This window comes from Haemaphysalis longicornis, unplaced genomic scaffold, assembly GCF_048455015.1.
Source record: "Haemaphysalis longicornis isolate Haplotype H1 unplaced genomic scaffold, Haemaphysalis longicornis Haplotype H1 scaffold_3, whole genome shotgun sequence".
In the NCBI taxonomy this organism is placed as follows: domain Eukaryota; kingdom Metazoa; phylum Arthropoda; class Arachnida; order Ixodida; family Ixodidae; genus Haemaphysalis; species Haemaphysalis longicornis.
The window spans coordinates 150346916-150370559 of record NW_027526335.1 but is presented as its reverse complement, the minus strand read 5'-3'; the positions used below and the strand labels follow the sequence as shown (position 1 = coordinate 150370559).

Genomic DNA, 23644 nt, shown 5'->3' with positions numbered 1-23644 from the left:
GTTCGCTGAAAGCATGGCCGCTTTCTCACCGCATGTGTCTTACGATGGTGCATTTAGCGAAAACAATGAAGACGAAGAAAATTACGCGCCTCCCTCCGAGAATGATGACAGTGATTCGAGAGAAGCAAGTGACGAAGACCACGACGGTGGTGGAAACCACACATCTGTGGACACACGTGAGAGAAAAAATTAAATATCCTGGGAGTTTTTCTCGCCCAGTTCCATTTTCTTCGTGCTGACATAAACTGGCAAAATATTTTCAGACCAATACAGCAGGAAAGTGGGTAAAAGTTTTGGATTGAAGGGGTCAAGGGGGACTGATCACCTGATCACGTTCCTGTGGGACTTTCTAATTCGTGACCCACAGATTTAAAAAGCATCGTGTACCAATATGAAAAGCTTTACAAAACCAGAGAAATGTTCCCAACGGCATAGTCTGCTTCTTTTAGAAATATGTCACTTCCTTACTGACATAAAAATTAAACAAGAAACACATCTTCGTTTATCTAGGCCCCTCTCCTTTCACCGAAGACCGGGCTGTTGCACCTCACACGGATCTACCAACTTGCACTGAAAGTTCTCCACGACTGGCAGGCCAAGACACTTTTGTGCTCAGCCTTTTATCTCTCTCCCAAAGAAAGCACACGCTCGAACCCGTGGCCACCGGCTTCGCAAACTCGGCGTCTGTAGTGTGAGCTGTCCCATGCTCCCCACTTCAGGCATTAACATATGTGAACTGGCGAGGAGCAAAGCAGGCGAGATCACGCCACGAACGCCGAGCAGAGTGTTCTCGAAGGTCGAGCGGTGGCGGTATGCGTGATGATGTCATAGGCTTAGCTCCACCTACGCGGCTGGACAAAGGTTGTGCTGGGCGCCTGGTGCCGGAGGAGTTTTGTAGCACAAGCTACACTGGCCGAGGTTGAGCAGTTTCGCGTGGACCTTGAAAGGCCGTGCTGCGCAAGCGCGAGGAGCGTTGGATTGGATCGGATTAGATTTGGATTGAATTAAATTGGATTGGATTGGAAATTCAATCCAATTGGAGCACGGGTGTGTAGAGAATTGTGTCTGCACATTCGCCGGTCTGCACATTCCAGAGGAGTGACGTCATAGCCACGGCAGACACACTGGCACCGGTGCGTGCCAAGCTGTGCACCTCCATTGCGCAGTAGCCAAGCCTGACACGGCGCCGGAGCCGCTTGATGGCCGTTTCACGTGGCTCCTGGAGAGCCATGCTGCGAAGCGCGAGGAGCAGTGACTGGACTGGACCGGACTAGATTGGATTAGACTGGACTGGACTGGATTGGATTGAATTGCTGAACCTTAGCTCACGCTACGTATATCCTGGCATAGCCGAGCTAAGCCACTGCAAATTTTTTTTTAACGGAGGTGCGGACACCAATGAACGGAGCTCAAGGCTAAATAGCTCTGCTGTTCATATGGTCTCACTGTTATCAGTACAAAGCAGCCTTTTAAATGAACCGAACTTGTATTTCGTCTTCGCGGCCCCTTAGAAGAAAAAAAGAGAGAGAGTCCTCACCAATATCTCGTGGATGGAGCCATCTTGCAGCTGTATGAGCACCTGCGTGTGGCTTCCGTCGTCCAATGCAGCTTCCACCTGGGACACTGCTGCACCGCCTGCCACCGGTCCATCAGCCTGGATGGCCAGCTGGCCCTCCGCAATGTCTCGGCTCAGCTCAGCACCGTCCACTTTCTCGGATGCAGTTTCTGGAAACACAAGCGAAAATTCAAAGACAGGAAGCCACGGCACCAACAGGCAGAATTTGTTGTGCCGGAACTTCCAGGAAGACCCAACGGGATCCACAGTGGGATGGAAGCACACCAAAACCTGTTGCAAATGGGTCCTCGTAGCATGCGACGGGGCCCTCAGCATGCCCACGGTACAGTTGAACCTCATTATAAGAGGCACGTATGTAAGAGACAATCAGGTATAAGCAGGGGTGGAACAGGGTCCATGGGTTTGGGGGCAGTCCTGGGAGCAGACAGAAGTGCCTTTTGCAGCAGGCTTGGAGCAGCCAGAAAGGAATTTTTGGAGCCGCCAGAAATGCTATTCGGAGCAGATGTAGCGCCACTCCACAGCATTATGGTGCCTCCCTAATCTCCCCACATGCCGCTGTGCACGTTCCCGGCCAAGCATACGTTTTATCTGTCTAATCTCAGGCGTTTTCTACCATGCATTAGAACCTACTCCGAACTACGATATCTGAAGGTTTACAAAATGCAGAGTTAGTATCTACGCTCGGCCCCAGCGAGCGTGCCGTGTTATTACCGTTCAAAGGTCTAAAAAGATAGCAGATAACACGCCTTGCTTCATATCCGGTAAGTGGCGTTTAGAGAACGCACGGCGGCATTCCTTAAAACAAGGTGTTTGCTTGCATTTTTTTCTATCAAGCAGCGGTTTCAGCGTGCGTGAAGAGTTTTGTCTTTGCCCGTCACTGGGTTGCGAGAGTCGACAAACTTACACCGCAGACCACGTAATAACTATAGCATGTCAGAAGGCACAATTAATGTTAAACAATGCCCCACTAAGCAAAGCAAACCCTAAAAAGTGAATTGCTTTGAATTAAAGCTTGGGTATTTGTTCTTTTCCGAATACAGAAAAACAGAGGGAAGGCAAAAGGTGACGAGCCTTCCCTTCCTTCCTATCACGGGGAGTTCATTCCAGGTTTCGATTGATTGTACGGTTTAACGCGCCGACGCAACGCAGGCGATGAGGCGCACCGTAGTGGAGGGCTCCGGTTTAATTTTGACCACCTGGGGATCTTTAACGTGCGCCGAAATCTCGTACACACGGGCGTTTTTGCTTTTCGCCTCCATCAGAAAAGCGGCCGCCGCGGCCGGGAATCGAACCCGCGACCTCGTGCTCAGCAGCGCAACGCCTTAGCCACTGAGCCACCGCGGCGGGTTCATTCCAGGTTTCAAATTCATTTCCGTTTCAAGTTCACAGGCGAAAATGAGTAATTACATCCAAAAAAAAAAAAGTGCACCGAATTAACAAGCGAGGGCAAAGCGTCCAAGACCCTGTTTGTTCCATACATACAGCAACAGAAAGTTGCAGGCAGCAAAGCTAGGATCGCCTAAATGGGCGACTATATTGATGCGCACCTCAAATAAGCTACAACCGTTCACGCGGATATTATTCTATCTGTTTGCGATTAGACGCAAAAGCATTTTACTTTTGGTCATTTTCCATTGATTGCGGCGCAGCGTCCAACACTGGCAAACACAACTGTGCAAATGCAACACACAGAAATTCAAACAGATGGTGCGTAGTGCCTTCGGCCTTACAGCTAAGCCAAAGCCAAGTTCCATAGCCACTCATAGCCTTGATGAAACCGAAACCATAAACGCCTGGGTGAAACAGAAAACACGATGTTTCGGCCAAGTTTTTGCGCGTTGGGCAGGCGTATCGAGTGGCTCAGTTCCTGCACTGCCGTGTAGGACGGCGCTGATAAATGAGCTTGGCGCAACAAACGCGGTTCAGCGAAACACAGCTCAGGTAAACAAGTTTGGCGCTCAATGGCGCAGCTGTTCCACCCCTGGGTCTAAGAGACACTGTTCCCCCGCATAAATGGGCGCACTATCTTTCCCATTATATTGGCCTCTTTTATAACAGACATCCAATGTAGGAGAGAGTTGGATATAAAGGAGAAGCTATTCTTAAATTTTGGTCAACGATCTCGCTTGTAGCAGACTAAATTTTAACTTTAGATGCGGTGCCATCAGTCACTAACTGCAGTTGCATCCATTGTGGAGTCAAAGGATACGACAAACGCTTCTAGTAGCTATTTATTACAGCCTCAGCAAACACAGAGTGGTTCAGTCAGCTATGAAACGACCACGAGAAGCCCTGCCAATGGAAATGAAACATTCAGAAGTGGTTAAAGCTTACCGCCATGCATACGAGCACGACCACGCATGTGGGCTCTCCCAATCGCGTAGCTCTAAATCAAGAAGCATCGCAGATGTCGAGTTCTGATAAATAGCCAGAGAACACAGCAGAGGAAGGTGTGCACTCTGGCTATTCATCAGGCTTGTGAACTCGACATCTACGATTCATCTCCCGCAAACAGTGAGAGAAGAGGAAGCTTGCAGAAGCTGTTGTGAAAAACAGTGGAAATACCGTCACGAAGCAAACAAAGATTCAGAACTACTACTATTTCATAAATTCCGGGGGCAAAACACAAATTAGAATAGGGTGCTCGCCACATGCTGTGGCCTTGCTTTGTGCTTACTTTAGTTGTACCGTGTGCACATTGAACTAGGGGTTGATCAGCAAGTGAAAATGTGGTACCTTGCTTATAAGAGACCTCTCATATGAGAGACAGAAACTGCTCCCCAGTAGGTGTCTCTTATAAAGGGGTTCAACTGTAGTGGACTTTCTTCTCCCCCACAGAACACCACTGCCTCAAGGATAACTGAATCTGTGAACTTGCAATCAGCACCCCAAACATTTAGTGCGTGCCTCCTCTCTCCCCAGCAGCTCAGATCATCATCATCATCATCACCACCACCACCACCACCACCACCACCACCACCACCACCACCACCAGCCTATCTACACCCACTGCAGGGCAAAGGCATCTCCCATTAATCTCCAATTATCCCGGTCCTGTGCTAACTGTGACCAATTTATCCCAGCAAACTTCTTGATCTCATCCGCCCATCTATGCCGCCCCCTGCCACGCTTGCCTTCTCTAGGGATCCACTTTGTTACCCTTAATGACGAACGGTTATCTTGCCTTCCCATTACATGCCCCGCCCACGCCCATTCCTTCTTCTTAATTTCTACTAATATGTCCTTAACACGCGTTTTTTTCCCTGACCCAATCCGCTCTCTTCTTGTCTCTTAATGTTACAACTATCATCTTCTGTTCCATTGCTCGCTGAGTCGTCCTCAGTTTAAATTGAACCCTCTTAGTCAGCCAGCTCAGACCGCTCCCCGATTAATTTCACCACCACATTCACCGTCCCCATGCTGCTACACTCAAATGGGGTTTTCTTCAAATTGGGTTTCTCAGGGCCCGCAATTGCTTACCGGCAGCAGTTTTCATTGCACAATGGGTCCCAGTGACCCCACTGTAATAATGTGCTGCACTTGGTCGGCTTCGGCAAAACAAACGAACAGGAATGCCAAATGAGAATGCACGGCGTGTTGAGCATTGCATTTCCAACGGTGTTGGATTGACACTGATCGTGTGTGTGCCACAAATGTCGAGGAGGAATCTGCACAAAATGCCACGCACCTGTCCTTCCTCCCCTATATAGGTTGCATGACCCATTATTGCCTATTAGTGGTGAGAAATCATGACCATCAGCTACAAGGTGGCGCATACCTAAGCGAAGGTTTGGCGGAGAAGATATAGAAGCAGTTCGTTCATGTCGATGAACATTCCTGCATAGTTTTAAAGTCACTGCGACGATGTAGTTATGCCAACAGGCACCGCAGGAAGGCCAACTTTGCACCATGGGTTTCCACAAAGGGAACGTGATGATGATGATGATGACGACAGACGCACTGCCGAAAGCCAACTATAAAAACAAAACGCTTCCTCTTGTCACAATCGAACCTGGGTCCCTTGAAGCCAACATCTATCCGGTCGCGCCATCATTGCATTTGGGTCGCTCAGCACTTCCTTTGGGTTCATTGCGTGGGCACTGGCTTTGGGCTTTGGCCAAGTTGAAGTGGACTTTCGCTTTGGACTTTGGCAGTTTGGCTTTTGGGACTTTGAGAGGGTAAATTTTGGACTTCGATTTGACTCTGCTTTCACGCGAGAAATCCTCACATCTTAACCACGTTTCTCTTAAGAAAGGGGCCTTGATTTTTTTTTACGTATCATGAGATTATTTTACTCACTTCGTGCCGTTTACAAAAGTAGATGCATTGCTGTGCAGTGTAACCTCCTGTCATATTTAAAATTCCATGGCAGGCCAATCTTTAAGTCTGAAAGCTGAGGCAGAGTGACTGGAGGGGAGGTTAAAATTAGGGGTCGCTTTTTGAGACACCAGTCCTATGGAGAATTTCGCAAAAAGGTTCCCCCCCCCCTCCTTACTTTCAATCCAACCCTGCACGCACAGTTCTTCAATATAGGTACTACATCAGTTGCGAAAAATCTGTTTCAGAATCCAGGCTGTGTGAGCACAGCTGCTTCACTGAAGCTGAGGGAAAAGTGTATCGATGTGGCATCTAGCAGCAAGCCCGTATACATGTATAAACATTTGCCAACTTAATAAAATAAAGCTTGCTTTTCAGATCACGAAACATTAAATTAGGCCATCTTTACTATTGCTCTCACAGGTTTTTTCTGCCGGAAGCTCTTGAGTGCTGCTTCAACTTACTGTCAACAGATGGCAGGCTAATCCCACCTGCCCCACGCTTACCCAACGCTTTCCCCTGTTTGCACTCAGGGCAAGGGGCCAACCGCAGACCGCTTTCTGATACATGGGGCCTACAGGGAGCTTCACAACTGGCGTTTATTGAGCAACTCTGCACTGCACATGCGGAGTCATCACAGCGGAAAGTGAGTAGCCACGTTTGAAACCATTCTGCCGATGTTGAAAATCGCAGCTGCTCAGTGCAGTCGTTCCTGTATGTTTGCAATGGTCCTTACATGCCACCCCTGATGTCCCCATAAGCTCTGTGTGTTCCTTTTTATCGGTGCGGCAGCACTCACCCTGCAGCATGGCCACATCTTGTTGGACGTCCTCGGATTGGATGTTGTCGGCTGACGCAGCCAGGCCGGTGGCCGGTGGCGGCGGCCGCAGGGGGGGCCTTGGGCGGCCGCCGCGCATCCGGCCGCTGAGCTCTTTCAGGTAGGCTGGCCGGTAGTGGTCCTGCAGGTGGCGCGCAAACACCACGCTGTCCCTGTACAGCCGCCCACACTGGGAGCACGTCCACTGCTGTTGCTGGCGCTCATCGGCCGGGGACTCGCCGGACACCACCCGGACGTTGACCACCGTGCCGGGGGGGACTCCTTGCCCGGCACCCGTCTGTCAGAAGAAGACGAGGAGAAGAAGTCACAAACGAGTTTCACTTGAGGGGAGAGCATGTAGCCTACACATACACAAAGAGATAAAAAACGGTGCACACTGATCTCTGACTAAATGATGGAGAAGTTCAATTGAAGTGCAAAGGTGGGCGTGATCCAAAAAAATTGGTGCAGCGTGCAATAGTGGTGCAAGGCTCAAGAAACAGCAAAGCTGACAGCAATGACAAGGAATGTGACAAGTGTGGCAAGCAGTTTAACAAGCAGTGTGACAAGGTGTTCGTTGACACGGAATGCAAAGCATTCTTCAATGTTTGGCCAGCGGAGCAACGAACAGTGCATTTCAGGGCTGCGATTAATTTTCTTCACTTGTCCCGATACAATAAACCACACTCCTACCACCGGTTTTATTCATGTTCCAGCGTCTGTGTAAGATTAGGTTGGGAAACACATTCAAGAGAGCATCGATTCAAGGGAGTCACTTCTTTATTCATTGTTGCTTCTCCCGTAACTTGTTTAGCACAGCTACTAACAGATATCCCACAACAGCTCACAGTAACAAAGTGTAAAAAGAATGTTGTCAAACCACAATCCATGGTTAGTTTAAATACAGGCAGTTACGTGACTCGATCTTTAACCATCAGAAAAAGAATGCACATTTGTGAAGATATGTGCACTCCTCTTTCGGCTGTTAGCAGATGGCTGTTCGAGCAAATTGTCCAATACTGGCTTGATTAGCTTGGCGACCTCACCTTTCCAGTGTGGTTTCACTCAAAACCTCCAGCATTAATTTCAAACGCAACTCCTGTCAGGAGACAGCCTCATGGGTTAGTTATCAATTTCAACCCATCTCCATAGTCGTCCACTCACCTTGGACACAATGGTGACCTTGGTGGGACGCGTCATCTGGGCACTTCTGGGGGGGCGGCCTCTCTTCCTCTTGGCCGGCGGACCACCCGGCTCTGTGGGGAACTCCGTCGCAGCGGGCACGGCAGCAAGAGCCGGCTCTTCCACCGGGCCGGCTGCAGTTTTCAAGAAATGGTTTGACTATGTTTATCCAACTACGCCTGAACAGCTAGTACTACCACATCACTGATGAAAGGAACTTTAGGTCTTCCATTTCTAACTATTCGATGCCGCATTTCACAATTGTGCCTTTCTCACAAAATATTTTACAACGATAAAATTTGAAAGGGTATCTTTTCAGCTTCCCAGCATACGTTTCTTCTCGCCTTGACCACCATTTAAAAGTGGGTGTGCCAGGTAGCAACACCAACCTTCATTTTGGTTCCTCCGTCACGAAAACCAGTGTGGACTGGAACAGCCTTCCTGCCGCCGTCGTTTGTACACGTAAACTGGAGAAATTCAAGTCTGCACTTGCGAATCTTCTTTATTGATCCTTTCACTGTTTGTTGTGCACACATTTTTTTTTACTTACCCCTGGTGCCTACTCTCCGTAACGCCTGAACGGCCCTGAGAGTAAAATAAACGAAATGAAATGAAATGACGTGCCAGAAATGCTGCAGCTGATTTGTTATGGATCGATAGGGGTTTAATGCGCCGAAGATACACCTGGGCTACAAAGCGTGCCATAGCAGAGGGCTACAGATTAATTTCCACCACCTCGGTATCTTAACATGCGGCTAAATGTCGACACTTGGGTGTTTTCGCTTTTCACCCTCCGAAAAGCACCTGCTGTGGCCTAGAGGAGGAAAACCATCATCCTTGGGCTCAGCTGCACAATGTCTTAGCCACAGAGCCACCACGTGGGGTCGCTAATTTGTTGTGAACTGAAATCAGAATGTACTATCGGCGTCAAATGAAACGCAAACACGAAAGTATAAACCAGAACGTGGAAAATTAAAAAATACTGTTCGCAGAGTTCATATAATGGCACCCTCTTGGTATATTTGTAAATCCACATTTCCCAACTGTGTTTTTGTAACTAAGCCACGCTTCATTTGGGCTTGCATGAAAAGAAATCGCGCTATTTGTGTGTTCAGGTTCATATTTTCGTGTTCCCGTTTCATTTGACGCCGATAGTACATACATATGTCCTGGCTTATATTGGCTTATATACGTATATCGGCAAGATGCCAAAAATTGCACAGCTTACTTTTTGTTAACTAAAATTGTAACATACATACTTATGTTACTTCCTCAGCAATAAAACACCCAAGTTCAGAAGCTACGAGATAAGCTCGCTGCGCTTCAACCAGGAGCAGCGTATTGCAAAGCTGCTCATCTAACACAACACGTATACTGAAAGAGCAAGATTCTCTTTTTGTCCTTTTTATTTTTTAGATCTGGAGGTGTTATTTTTGGTAATTGTGCAACACATACTGTCTCCATTCTCTTCCTCTCTTTTTGACTTGCCCTGCGTTTACGTCATACTTCCCGGACCTGTCTCTAATCCTGCTGCATGCAGAATAAACGTCCCAGCTTAAGGCTACACATTTTTACGCAGTGTTTTTCTTCACATAACCCTACTACTCCTTCTCCACTGCTTTATTTTTTTTTTCTGATCTTAACCCTCGCCCCGGATAACTTTTCTCCACGGGCATTTAACAATCCTCTGCCCCTGTCAGCATAAATGTGCTCCAACAGCTTACTGATTCATCCACATAGTAACCCCTCTTTACAGTGAGCTTTCTTAATCTTTGTCCACAGCGATCCTCCAGCTCTGCCTCACGTTCATTGCCACAAAGCCTCCCCACAACACTTCTGCCATTCTTCCAGTGTACCTCATCCTAGTTTGGTGCAAAATCGCCTCGTAACCTCCCGCAAATGCATGTACTGTTCCACTGTACAGTGCAGGAACGGGGTGCATACAGCAGCAGTAGTGCCCCCGTTTCTTTTTTCCCTTCCCCATTTTCCAACAAAGAATGCTTCGCCTACCGTATTTTCACGCGTATAACCCGCCCCTGCATATAACCCATGCCCCCACTTTCCGTCGACGAATAAAAAAAATGTATCCCTGCGTATTGCCCGCATATTTTATACATAATAGGATGGACCAAATCTACTACGCAACCAACCTTACATATTTGTTTATGCAAAAGAACTCACCTAGCTGACTACATAACTAGGTGACTCGCCGCATACATTTTTTCAGGTTCGTATATATTGTTGAGCTGTGTGTGCAAAATGAGCCCTGTCAATGGGATAACAGTGGCTTAGTCGCTATCACTGCTGTAGGGGCGTCACGGCCCAACCTGCAATGCGGTGAAGCTGCACCAAAGGAAATACCTCGCATATAATCCACACCTCTACCTCACCCCTGAAATTTTCGCTTTTTTGGTGAGGGTTACACGCACGAAAATACGGTACTAGCTACATAGTGCCACTGGCTGAACCGAGAACAACACTACTTTGACTGATGCATGCTCCCCAAACAAACTGCAGCACGCATTGCAGGTTGGCCAGTTAGCACGTGTCTGAGCGATAAACGGCACGAAGAACAGTGCCGTGTCCGTGCGCTCTTCTTTCGTCCTGCTTTTTCGGGCTGTTTATTGCTCAGCTCCCGAAATGACATGTTGTTCACCGCAGGGTAGGGGGTACTTAAAAAAATAAATAAAAGCCGTTCCACTTAATATAAAAGCTGTCAGAAGTGCAGAGCAGTGATTCGCCATAATGGGCTGTGGCACCGTTATCTGCTCACTGCTGCCACCTAATGCGATTCAAATTTCCCACCTCCACAGTGCTCGCACGCCCCCTGCCTGAAACTGCGCCAGCAAGAGTTCTGTTCTTTTTGTGCTTGCTTTTCCTACCGCACGTGCCGGCATTGCACTGCCACTTTTTTTCGCTTACTATTGTAAAAGCCAACCCAACGAGCATTCCTGACTAAATAAGCATGGCCGCTACCGGTTAATTACGTATATTTTGCCTCAAATATACCTACAGTTTTCTTTGCGCTAAGCAACGGAGAGATGTATGACAAGCACCAGTGGTTCCCGAGTTTTGAACGCTTATGACTATATAAACCACTTGGCTTTCGAAGCCTCTTGGTTATGCCACAACGACAGCCGCTACGACGGAACACCGTGGGGGGTCTACTTGGGTCCAGCGAGCGACCTACGACAACAAAATGAGTCCCTAAAGTGCTCTGCACTTAAAACTCACAAGCATTGCAAATGCCCAAACAGACTGACCCAACTGACACTCTCCCACAGCCTAGGAGGAAATGCGCATCTCAAACTGTGCTCACCCATCCTCCGGCCGTAGGGCGGAGCATAGCCCACGTATAAGGTGTCCCCGCAGCCGACGGGCCTCTGCACGCTGAAGTAGATGTCCTGGCCCAGCTGGTAGGCGATCAGGTTCTGCACCGACGGCTCAGGCGCAGGCTCCACAAAGCACATCCAGTTGCACTGGTACTCGTCCGAGGTGTCCAGGCACGTGGCACGCCCCTTGGTCGGGAACACCTGCCACCACACAACGGCCAGGGAGCTGCTCTGTGCCCGACGCTCTTTTTTAAGCAAAGCTCATTACTCCGGGTACAAACCCAGGGCATGCCTGGTAACGTCCGTACGACCTTCAGGCTCAGCCGAGGTCAAACAAGCGCCTCCTGTGGTTTCATGGCACCTACAGAAATGCCACCAGCAAAGCTTCAGTTGCCGGCCGAACCAATCCGCGGTGGCGACGGAAGCTGGGGTTTTCGCACTCGTTTCAGTTGCCAGCTGAAGCAAAACTGAAGACAGTGCTTGGAGCTGGTGTGTAGGCAGTGTGCTGGCCACATATGCGATGCTATGGGAGACGAGCAAAGTGGAAAACTTTACTACCCCAAGCAACAACCAGAACAATGTCATGTGGCCTTGCAAAAGCAGCATGCCACGTATGTCTGTCGGCACAGAGAAATACTTTGAAAATCACTTTGTGAGGGGCTAATTCTGAAGGGCATGCAATTGAATACAAAGAGGGGAACAGTGCAACACAGACTTTTAACACAGACCTTCTTTTTAAGGGTTAACGTATATGGCAGCTTAGAACTTCTCGGGCTCTTAGCCACACCTCGATACCACTTGACAGTTTGACGTTCCCAAGCTGAATGCATGAAGGGCTGGTACGTGGAGAGGCCCGATGAGGAGGCCTCCTCGATTACCAGTCCTGGATCGACCGTGGGCTGCCCGGGACCTTATCCATTGCTCAATTGTACCGGTCCAAAGGCAGTCCTCGGACTGTCCGCGGGCTATCCAGGACTGGTAAATTGAGGAGGCCCAGCATATCTCCTCAATAATACAATGGTAGTGTAAGTGAGGTGAGAAACAGAAGCTAAGAAAGGACGGAGGAAAGACACTTGCTCCGAGCATAAATGTGTGGCAAGAGGGTTCCATTCCAGTGTGCAGAGGCTGCCATGCACACGCACGCACACATATGAAGTGCGCATGTGTACATCCATTGCATGTCACCATATTCGATCTGCCTACAATTTCTCACAGCAGAAGAATAAGCCGAGACATTTCTTTAAAATGCATGAAATTGACTTCAACGGAGCTCTCTGTTCCCACATATTTTTTTTTTGGTGCTTTGGTTGATTTGTTGTTGTGTCATTTGCGCCTACGCAGAAGAAAGTTGTTCTCAGTTACCTCAATAGAAGACCAGGTTCTCACTTGTACGACCGCCTTGCATAAATTATGTGCTTTCACAGACTGACCGCTGTTGCACAGCTGTTCCGCTTTATATTTCCTACTTGCTTAGAGAACACACTGAAAGAGGACTTTACAGAGCTGTCTCAGGCAAAGCAAGTGCGCCAACACTCGGCAGACTCCGCCTGAAATCACAGACGAAAAGATGAACTCGTGAAAACAGGCCACACCTTGTGAACTTTCTCAACATGTTCTGCATAGAAGGAACTAGCACACACGGATGGAAGATGGCAGACAAGCGACGAACAATGCATGAGCAGATCATTCGTAACTTGACCGTCGTGTGTGCTGGTTCCCTCTGAGCAGCAGAGAGTCAAATCTCACAAGGAACAACCAAGCAGCCCCCGTTTCAGCTTCGGTCACACACCTTGAGCTTAAAGCGGGGGTTTCCCTTGAAGGCACGATATCGGGGCGCCTCGACCGGCCCGAACTGAGTCCCCACGGGGATGTCCTCGCGGGCCGTGACGCGGGGTTCGCCGTCGGCGTTGTCGACCAGCGCCAACGTCGGCGGCAGCGACAGGCGAGCCCGCGACGGCACCGACTTGTCGTCCACCTTCTGGGCCAGGCCCAGGAGCGGGCAGGCGGCCGTCGCGTGGCCCTCACCACAAACATTGCACTCTGCGAGAAAGAGAAAGAGCAAGACACGTCACATGACAATGAATTTTCGCGAGGCATGTCTTGTCCGTTTTCTGCGTCCGGCCAAACACGAAAATTCCTCGGGACACTTAAAAGTGAGCTTGCATGTTTTGAAGGTGAAAGCGTTACACTTTTCCCTAGCAATACACTTTCGCTGCTTTCGCTGCTACACCGACTCTTTCGCTGCTACACCGACTCTTTCGCTGCTACACCGTGTTTGCATCTCTTTCTTTGATTTTGTTTGGTTATCTTTTGGTGCGAACTGCTTTGGCAGGCAGATGGAGACGCTTCAAGCCACAGCCTCCTCAGAATCTAAGCTCTCCGTGGCCGTAATGCACCCATTCTACTTACATGCCGTCACGCAAGTAGAGCACGCGATACGACGTCAGCGCCACACGCAGTTTGATTCCCATACAAGCTCCCATGTACCCACTCTTGTTTCCAAGCTGATTGATTTACTTTATCGAAATTAATCCACATACACACTTTGGCATACATTCCAACATACCACTTTACTCTTTATTACAGCAGTGGCATTTTCTGTATTGAACAAAAACGCTGCTTTTGCACACACTGGGACACTCAGAGCTTTTGCTTTTAAAAGTGTTCAGTACAAACTGATGCATCCTGAGCTAAGAGAAAATAAAAAGACGCTTGCTGCACCCAATTCAGAACTGTGCTGCTGTACGGGCATTGAGGAATACAATCGATGGCAATGATCTACAAAGCATTGTAACCAGTTGAGGAAAATACGTGGGAGATGAACGTGCAATGCAATTTTCTGTGAGGTTACCTTTGACCTTTGCGCCACTTTCACGTTACGGTATTTGCTGTGACTGCAATAATTCGTTGGTACAAACACAAGAACTGACAAACTTCTAAGAGCAAAAGTGTCTACAGGCTACAATAGAAACCGAAAAGGTCAGTGCATGCAGAGGTATTTTCGTTCATGATCATGCATTCCTGATTTGGGTCATTTGTTATCTTAATACCGGGGAGTCAAACCAGAACTGGACCCAACCAAAAAACCGGAACTGAAATAGCATTGTTGCTGGAAGTGAACCTGGACCGTTAGTTTTTTGGCACGCAAAACTCGAATGGGAACAATAGTATGAGGCAACGAAAATGGAAAGTTTGTGCCCTTTTTTGCTGCCTTCAACCGTGTAATAAGTGCAAAACCATAACGTTAATTTCATTCCAGACACTGCTTCCTTTGCCTGACCTTTGATTTAACACGCCATGATTACAAAGGTAGAACGCTGCATGGTGCAACCTTCAGTTTTTCAGGATGCACAGAACGGACAAGCTTGTATCCTTTGGCAAAGCCAAATAATGTTAACAGACGTCGCACAGAAAACTTCTAGCGTGCAGCTTTGCTCCTCTGGAGATAAGTTCTTGACCTATCCCCCTCACCTTGCAAGCACTACGTATCTCTCCTTTGAAGAAAATACAGCGCTAAAGTATACGGAGCATGCAGGAAAGTATACGGAATGGGCGCTGTCCAACTCTTCAACACTCGTCCCGCCTGCCTTTTTGCATGTTTCATCTACCTGAGTGCGGCTTTGTTTTTCAGAGATGCTAATTTACCAGCTAGCACAACTTGCGAATCTATTATGACCCTCGTTCCAGAGCAGAGGACACGGATGTCGCCAAATTAAAGACCCCTTCTCCCCAAAAAGACCTCCGTCTTCCAGCCTGTACAGCTGATTTACCTTTCAGTCACTAAGCACATAATCTTTCATTGGATTGCGCATTACAATGAAAGACAAGATGGCAAGTGTCACGCAGAATGGAGGCATATTCCCACGCGTGCACTCTTAGGCAATGCCTGTTTAGAAATACTTGATTTAATTGATTGTACAGTTTAATGCGCCGACGCAACGCAGGCGATGAGGCGTGCTGTAGTGGAGGGCTCCGGATTAATTTTGACCACCCGGGGATCTTTGACGTGTGCCAAAATCTCGTACACACGAGCGTTTTTGCTTTTCGCCTCCATCAGAAAAGCGGCCGCCGTGGCCGGGATTCGAACCCATGTCCAGTGACAAGATACGCACCGGTGACAAAACCCACAATGCAGTGGCTGAGCATTGATCACCGCCTATTTTTAACAAAATATCAGCTTACACCCTGCAGCTGTGTATAAACTATCCTAGGTGACCAAACAACTGAACTGATAGTTAGCATTTATGTAGTTGACGTCAGCCTTTTATCTTTCTTCCGCCACAAATGATTAAAAAATCTGCCGCTGGTATGTAAACACACCGCCTTCTAATGTACAGGTGTCACGCGATGGTGTGCAGGCTTGACTCGAGAAGTTTCGCTGCCGGTGTGATGTACTATTCTAAAGAGAGGAATGCGAATTCAACACAAACAGAAATAGAAGCGAGATATAAGAACAGAAAAGAATTGGCTCCCCTCGAGAAGTAGCTGGCAGAAGTGGTGATTTATTTGTCCCAAACAAAGGTCAAATTGTTTCGAGATTAATTTATATACAAGAGAAGCAACAACTAGGAAGGCTTTCCGGACTGTACAAGTTCACAAGCTATTGGAGATGCTTGGTGCACCGCGCTAAGAAAGAAATTCAAACTCAGTAATGCTTTCTGAGCTCAGCAAGTGCTTGCACAAGAAAACGTGCCGTTTCGTGCAAGACCACAAAGTCAAAATTTTCTAAATTTTTTTTTGTCAAAATTTTCTAGGCCAAGCCGAAACTGCAGAGGCCGCAAATAGTTCGATGTACAATTTTGTGTCTCAAGCAAGGTTGAAATGTTTTATGTTGGAAAGCAAGAGAAAACAACTTTACTTTCTTACTGTCATAAAATAATTTTGTCACATTTGAAGGTAAAGTTAAATTCTTAGCGGTCTTTACATTAAATTCTTTGTGGTCTAAAAGGCTTAGGATTGGCCTCGAAAATTTTGACAAAGGGTGTACATGCAAGGCAAGCACTTCTCATTGCCCTGGCCTTAGTGCAGCCAGCCAATAAGGTTAGGCTGTTCATTTTCGGGTTTTTATATTTTTTTTACGTCGGGGGGTAAAATTGGGTGCGATTTTCAAACTGACAATCAGGGAGAAATCGGGTTTTTTGTAAAATCAATCCAAATTTGGGCTTTTTCGGATGAAATCTACAGAAGCATTAAGTAATACCCTCTGTTTATTTTATCAGAAGGTATAACTAGCTTCTTAACTCAAACGCATTAAAATTGGTGTTGGTTTCAAGCTGGAAATCGGGGAATATCAGGGTTTTCTAGCAAATACTCTCCGAAATCAGGCATTGCTTTGGTAATGAATCAGTGATGATAGTAACTTCAAAGATAATGAAACATTTTTAAAAAGATAATGAAACATTTATTCCCGTAAAGCTGGTCATCATCTATTTTTTACACATCCTTGTTTACATACATTATCATATGCATGCACAACATGTCGGTCTCCATTCGAGACATGTCCAATCATTGAACACATCTCAGCTCGTAGACAGTTCTTGCGATATCACAACTTCCATTAGCTAGGCACAGCAATGTCAGTGCAGCACCTGCCAGCCTGGCATAGCAAGTGGTAGAGTTGTGCCGATACCAAATGAGTCCGAAAGCTGAGTTTGTGCGGCTTGCTTCCAGCAGGTATACTGTTTGAGAACTGCGCTCTATCAGTGCACGATTGTGCAGATCGCTACATCAAAGAGGCCCATTTGGGAAGAAATTGGGTTTAACCAGATGCTCCTAAAAAATGTTTGGGGTGTAAAAATCGGGTTTCACCCAAAAACGAACAACCCTGTATATACCATGTTTTTAGTCAATTTCACTATACTAATATTCGAGTCGTTTTAGTAATGACAATCTACCGCAACTATCTATCATCACAAGTCTTTGAAAGCCCTGCTGTGTGTGTGGGAGCTTTGCTGTTGATTGTTACCAGGACGCACATAGAATTTCCTCGTGGTGGATGTGACTAGCATCTCAATGCCAAAGGCAATGAAGTGCACAACCGTGGTATTCCTCTGTGGCATCTCCTTACAGGCTCGGCTTGGGATAGTAACCCTTAGAACCTATTTTATAATTTTTTGCAATTGGTTATCAATTCAGATTTGCAAAACTGCTTCAGTGCTCACAAACCGGTTCCCAAACAGTGATGCTACTCCGGTTTGCCGAACCACAACAAAATAACGCTGTCTGAGCACAACCCGCTATATTTTTTAGTTCGACATCCTTCTTAAAAGATGGGTGGAAATAAGTAGGAGACAGCTTAATTTGCGAAGAATGGGTAATGGCTACTGCAATTTTTTATTCAAGGAACTCATAAATTGTGGGAAATATTCTGAGAATTATGCCAGTAACATTATTGTCGTCCAGGCTCAAATGAGGAAGCACGTAGTCGCTATGGGGGGCACGTTCACTAAGCACAGCCTAAATTGCAGCACAAAAGTTCAGAACTCAATGTAGTCACTAGGCACCCAGTGTTTTGTACTTGTAAGGGAGAGGATGATATGTCTGATTTCTAGATGCAGTGGTAGTTTCTTTTCGGTCAACAACGTTGACGTCAAAACCAGGTGCTCCGTCAGGCCTACTGGGCTTCACCCACGTTGGGATGCAACAAACATGACAAAACGTTGGGCGCGCTTCTAATGAAGCACACAGCTTTTTGTTAATTTCATGCACCGAGGGCTCTCTGCTGTTGCAATGGATTGCCGGCTGCATTAATTTGTGCCTTTATGGTAGCAATTGTTGATTACCGGGTCTTCGGTTGATTTGATTGATTGTAGGGTTTAACGTGCCGACGCAACGCAGGCGTTGAGGCACACCGTAGTGGAGGGCTCCGGATTAATTTTGACCACCTGGGGATCTTTAACGTGCGCCAAAATCTTGTACACACGGGCGTTTTTGCTTTTCACCTCCACCAGAAAAGCGGCTGCCATGGCCGGGAATCGAACCCGCGACCTCGTGCTCAGCAGCGCAATGCCTTAGCCACTGAGCCACGGCGGCGGGTATTACTGGGTCTTCAATTGGGATCGTAGATCTTCAACCCTTGTTTGCTGAGTGTAACATCAACAGTACACATTTCTTCGGTGGCACCCAAGAGCGATTGAATCATTGCCTCCTGTATTTTTACAATGCCAAACGCATCAGCCTGGACCGGCCAACCAAGCCCTCTCCTTTTACTCTGACCACTCTCGCCCAATCGGTAGCCTTCCCAGTGTTTCAATCATGTGATCAGTTCAACTGGGGGTGACGCGTGGTGGAGAGCGGCAACACTAGCAAAACATGCACCGTCGCGGCTCTGAGCTTTCTAGCACTGGTGTGAGCACCATTTCTTTGCCAATCTCAAACATCGGTTGCCTTGGCAAGCCGCTCTCGAAGTTGGTTACGGTTGCGTGATCCCGGTTCAGCTCGGGGCCCCACCTCGCGACATGTGCGCACAGCAGGCGTACCACTCACTCCCATTGGGAAGCGCGCAATGCGTTTGGCATTGTAAAAATACAGGAGGCGATGGATTGAATACTACGAACCCAACTATACAGGCAAAGTGAAGCCGATCTGCCAGTAGACGGCGCTCCACTTGACGTCTATGGACGTTACCCATGCCTTTCTCTACACAGTTAGCTTTGTCATGTTACTTGACTGCAACACCTGCCGGCCGATATTTAAAAGAACTCATGAACGCAGCTTTCTAAACATCTCGCATTTGAATGGGCCCGCGGAAACTGTTTTATGATCGACAAAATTATTACCATACCTATCACTCTATAAATACTGCTCTTTCTGAACCAGGCCAACTGTTGAGATTAATGACTCCCTCTATGCGCACTTTATTTATGGCTAATGACATTGTATGGTCATGTCGACAAGTGCATGATCCCCACTACATTTTCATATGCGTCAGAACTTTAATGTCGCGGAGAAATGTTACAAAACGCCCCCAGAGTGATCTATCGGCAATGAAAGATAAGAATGCATATACGGAAGCATTAAGCGCGGATTGATAACTTGTAAATTGATCTCTTTAGGAAGCGGCGCATATTTCAGAAACTTCTTTGGGCATTTCAGGCTACCTCTGGACGCGGGACCTAGTAGACAGTACCTTCAACCTGCGAGATACAAGCCAAAACTATTCGCTACGCATTCTTTCTTTAGTTTGTTTGCGACCTGGGCATATCAACGATCGAGAGCGACCACAGATCGGCACTTCACACGTACGCATATCCGGCCCAAGCAAAAATGAACGCAGCTTTGCATGTTTGGGTTCACGCTGACGCCATTCCGTCGGTTACACGAAGCAACCGACGATGCAAGCAGATGACGGACATTTGACAACGCGCGAATTCGAGCCGTTCGCGAAACGCGCACAGATCCAAACGCGCGCACAGCTGACCGCAACTGCTCAAAACCCGCGAGGCGCTCTAAAATGTGAAAAGTGCGACGGTCGCCCGACCCATTGGGTCCCACAATTTTCAATGCTGCTATTATTTGCACCGCCTGCATTTCTACAATTGCAGTGATTTGTGAGATAAAATTCCTAGTTTAAATATGCGCTGAAACCTTAGCGAGCTGAAGAGATATCGTAAAACCAAATAAGCTCCGCCAACGCAACCACATTTTTACACCGGGCAGACCTAAAAGCAACATGGCGAACGATGGGCGCGTCTGTAAGCGTGCGATCGGCGCATTTGTTTCGCAAACGTTCAGCACATACCTTCTTGTGGGCCCTGCGAAGGCATGGATGGGTCGGCGGGGTAGTCTTCTACGTTCGCGTAAATGTTTACATACATTTTACGATCTGCTTGGTGGTATTGTTTGTCACTTGGCCATCAGACAGATGTCATGCAGCGGAGCTCTTATTTTTTATCATCGTGCTGCAAGTGACTTGTACGACAACCTGCTGGCCTTAGCTTGCAGCTGTAAAAATTCCGCTTCGCTGAGCCATATGTACACAATTAAAATCAAAATTTGTACAAAACTGACATCGTTAAGGCTAGAGCTGCGCGAAAACCTGATAATGGCGGCCGTACAGGTTCACAATTCTCGCACGCACCGGCGGTGGCGCGGAAAACAGTTTCGATTTTGGAATCGTCGCTGTAGGAGAAAACGCTCCGAGGCAATCGAGAGGATTAAACAAGGCCTCACGATGCTTGCGACTTCGTCGATACGTTTGTACTGAAATTCACAGTTCCCCGAAAGAGGCAATTTTAATTGATTTTGCAGTTCAAATTTCAGTACGTGCTAGTGACGAAGAACAACGCGCTTCGTTCTTGCGCGCCGCACCGCACGTAGGCAATAAAACTGCACCGAAGTGTCATATTTTAAACCTATTCGGTTAATATTTTGACCTCAACGTAAAAGCAACGTTCACCACAGATTTTTATACGTGAGGTTGCAGCGTTATTTTGGCCTTTGGCAACAAACTCGTCGTGCTCGAGCCTTCTGGGTTTTACAAAGATTTGAGTCTGTTAACATCTTCAGCAACTCGTACAATTATTCGCAACACAGATCATTAAGCAGTTGAGGTTATCTAAGTAGGCTTGGACGTATGATTAATATTGCCGTTGTAAGACGTGCAGTTTTTATTCCCATGTTTTTGGCAAAAGCGTGTCGCTCCTAGCAGACGACGCGGGTAGCCCCTCGTTGCCAGACGCATAAACCTCTCAGTCTCCAAAGTTGGTTAAAAAACGGACGCGCTTTTCTGCAGAGCGCATGCGCAGTTCATTCTCCGTCGACCAGTCGGGAGGCAGCAGTTTGTCAGGAGGAAGTTTTGTTTTCCGAAGCAGACGCCACCAGCAGAGCAGCACTTTGAGCGGCTTGAATTCGTGCCGCTGCCGGACGTCGATTCACGTGTATTTTCCCGCCGTGTTTGGTAGACGTGACGGGTTCGTTCCGGACAGCGCGGACGCGCAGTCCGGTCCCTGCGGCGTTCCTGAGCGCTGCCCCGTGACCCCGATTCGCGTTCGCCGAGAAAATGGCGATGGCGGCGGCCCAGGCGGCGGCGACGACCACGATCAGCCCTCCTCGACGCAAAAGCAGCAGCGCGAAGCGCCCTGCAGCCGTCTCAGCCGCCGACGACTCGGACGACAGTGACGGCGCCTCGGCGGCCAAGAGGACGAAGAACGGTGATGGCGGGGCCCCCGAGCACAGCGACGGTGAGTGGTCAACGCCATCGATGCGGGAGCACGATCTCGCGGCCGCTTTTGTCTCGGCGGCGCCGATCCGACATGCCGCGTCAGGCGCCGCCGCGTTGGTGCCGCTGCCCGCCGGCACGGACGGGTTGCTTCGTGCGCACGGTCTCGGGGGCATTTCTGGTTAATGACCTTCATCTAGAGGGCCAAGCTCATCTTTTCCGCTTGTTCGGTGTGCGTAGCAGCTGCGAGAATGCCTAACACGCGTCAGATAGTAACCAAACAGCCGGGGCCGTTCGTGGCTTAGGGCAGAGCGAGGGACGCGCTCTCCGACGAGCTAGCACGTCTCGCGCAGCACGGAGTGCACTTTGCTTATTTAATGAAAAACGTGGTTTGAACAGCTTTAATGCATGGTTTAGGCATGATAAAGGGCAATAATGTGTTCCCGTTTAGCTTAATTCTGTTTGGTCCGCGCGACGCTGCGGGTTCCGGCATTTCCAGCGCTAGCAGACGATTTCCTTTCGCGCCAGGCGCTTCTCGCGTGCTTCTGGCGACCCAGAATGGCCGACCCGATGCCGCGCTCGTGAGCGAGACGACGCGGCCGCCACAATGTCCGCCGCCGAGCCCCTCGCTCGCCGGGGCGGGCGGCTGACAAAGCGGCGATGTGGCGGGCGAGGCAAGCAAGCGAGCCGTGCGAGCCGCAGGCGGGGGGCAAGGAGATCGGCGGCGACGGGCGGGGGCTTGCCGGCGCGCTCGCCGGTGCCCGATTGGTCTTCCCGGCGGCGGCGCCGCTCGACGCAGGCTGCGTGCTACCTCGTTGCCGGGGCTGCGTGCGAGGGCGAGCGAACGATCTCGGGGCAGCGGTAGCAGCCGGCGCCGTGGCAGCCTTCCAGGCGCTCGGGGAAGCAACCGGTTTCCTGCTCGCCGGCCGTATCCGGCGGCGGCGTGCGTGCGTCCGTACTCGTGAAGCTCCGCCGAGCCTGCTGCTTTTCCCGGCTCGGCGCCTGCTCCGCTCGCTCGCTCGCTCGCCGGCTGCTGCCGACGATGACAGGCTTTCCGGGGGCAGGAGGGGGGGCGCCGTTATTAATGCTCGCCCCGCGGGGAGCGCCGTGCTCGTCGAGGCCGGCGTCTGGGGACGGGCCGCCGCGTTCGTGTCCCTTCGACCGCTACCACCGCGTCGTGCGGGGTTCGCGCGGAGTGCGCCTCGGGGAGGGAGGCCGCGTGCTTGTCCCTGTTCTCCGGCGGCCGGCCTCGCAACGCTTCGTGGCTTCGCGACGACCGTCTGCGAGGGAGCGGCGGCAGCCTGTTGCGCGCTATTTTCTTCCCGCCACGCTCGGCGCTGCACGGCTGGGAACGCGCTTTGCTTCGTTTCGCGTTCGGTTATTTCCTCGTTGATAGTTTCGCGCGTCCTTGGTGAAACGGTTTCGCTTTACGCTAGCTGGACGGCCGACCACGCGAGTTTGTTGACGTTTGTATTCACGCACGCTGGCTAGCAGACGACAGGCGGTTCTTAAAACAGCGGTGCTGCCACCTTTCTGAAAACTCCGCCGCCACTCTTGTTTTGTTGTGTCGTCTGCTCGCCCGTGCACTGGAAGCCGGGCATTGTTATAACCAATCCTTCTTTAGCTGGCTTTGTACCCCTGCTTTCATTGCTTCTCAGCCTAACGTCACGAAGAGGCATACTTAGCTTGCTAGGCTATAAAACTTACTCCGCTACAGGGCACGGTAACTCCTGTGCGGCCCGTTGCTTTGGCGCACGGAGGAAAAAGTTTGTCCGTTTCCAAACCACCTGCAAGCTGGAAAAGCCGTTGCGCGCCGCCAGCAGCCAGTCGTGTCGGACGGCCGTTGCAAGTACGCCGGTACAGTGTACTAGACGCCGGGGGGGAAATTTCGGCGCGACTGTTTTTTGTTTACACGCCTTGTGTCCTGGGTGACCCGTTTCGCTTTGTGTGGGTCTGAACCTTAGTGACTTCAAGACATTCTTCAGTGAAGACGCTTGGCCATTGCCATGCTTGTGGGATTTCTACGTAACATCATTTGTGAAAAGTTATTAAATTTCATTACTTGTCTTACATTTAAAAAACACCAAGTTGTAATTGAGTGCAGCTTTTTTTTTTTTACGTATTCGGTTGTGTGGTTAGCACTGAGATGTATTTGAACAAACTGTAAGCGCTGGCAAGGCTTTCGTTATTTTCTGCTTTGTTTGTGCAGCAAGAACATTGATTACCCATGAGGGCTCGAAAGGAGGAGCGGACGCAGCTGT

The 23644-nt window shown here is 49.0% G+C and overlaps 2 protein-coding genes across 2 annotated transcripts in view; one reads left to right on the top strand and one right to left on the bottom strand.

Annotated features, from left to right (window-relative positions):
• The window catches only part of LOC144175474 (uncharacterized), a 49643-nt gene extending 29352 nt beyond the window's left edge, over window positions 1-20291 (bottom strand). Inside the window, exons 1-6 of the mRNA XM_077704562.1 lie at window positions 19965-20291; window positions 13014-13264; window positions 11212-11425; window positions 7875-8026; window positions 6693-7008; window positions 1538-1725 (exon numbers count right to left, since the gene is read on the bottom strand). Of these exons, the coding sequence (XP_077560688.1) occupies window positions 1538-1725; window positions 6693-7008; window positions 7875-8026; window positions 11212-11425; window positions 13014-13264; window positions 19965-20040 (1197 nt within the window). The 5' untranslated portion in view covers window positions 20041-20291. The remainder of the gene's footprint in view (window positions 1-1537; window positions 1726-6692; window positions 7009-7874; window positions 8027-11211; window positions 11426-13013; window positions 13265-19964) is intronic.
• Window positions 20292-20970: 679 nt separating this feature from the next.
• LOC144175117 (nucleolar transcription factor 1-like) overlaps window positions 20971-23644 on the top strand; it is a 30142-nt gene continuing 27468 nt past the window's right edge. Inside the window, exon 1 of the mRNA XM_077704197.1 lies at window positions 20971-21405. Within this exon, the coding sequence (XP_077560323.1) occupies window positions 21225-21405 (181 nt within the window). The 5' untranslated portion in view covers window positions 20971-21224. The remainder of the gene's footprint in view (window positions 21406-23644) is intronic.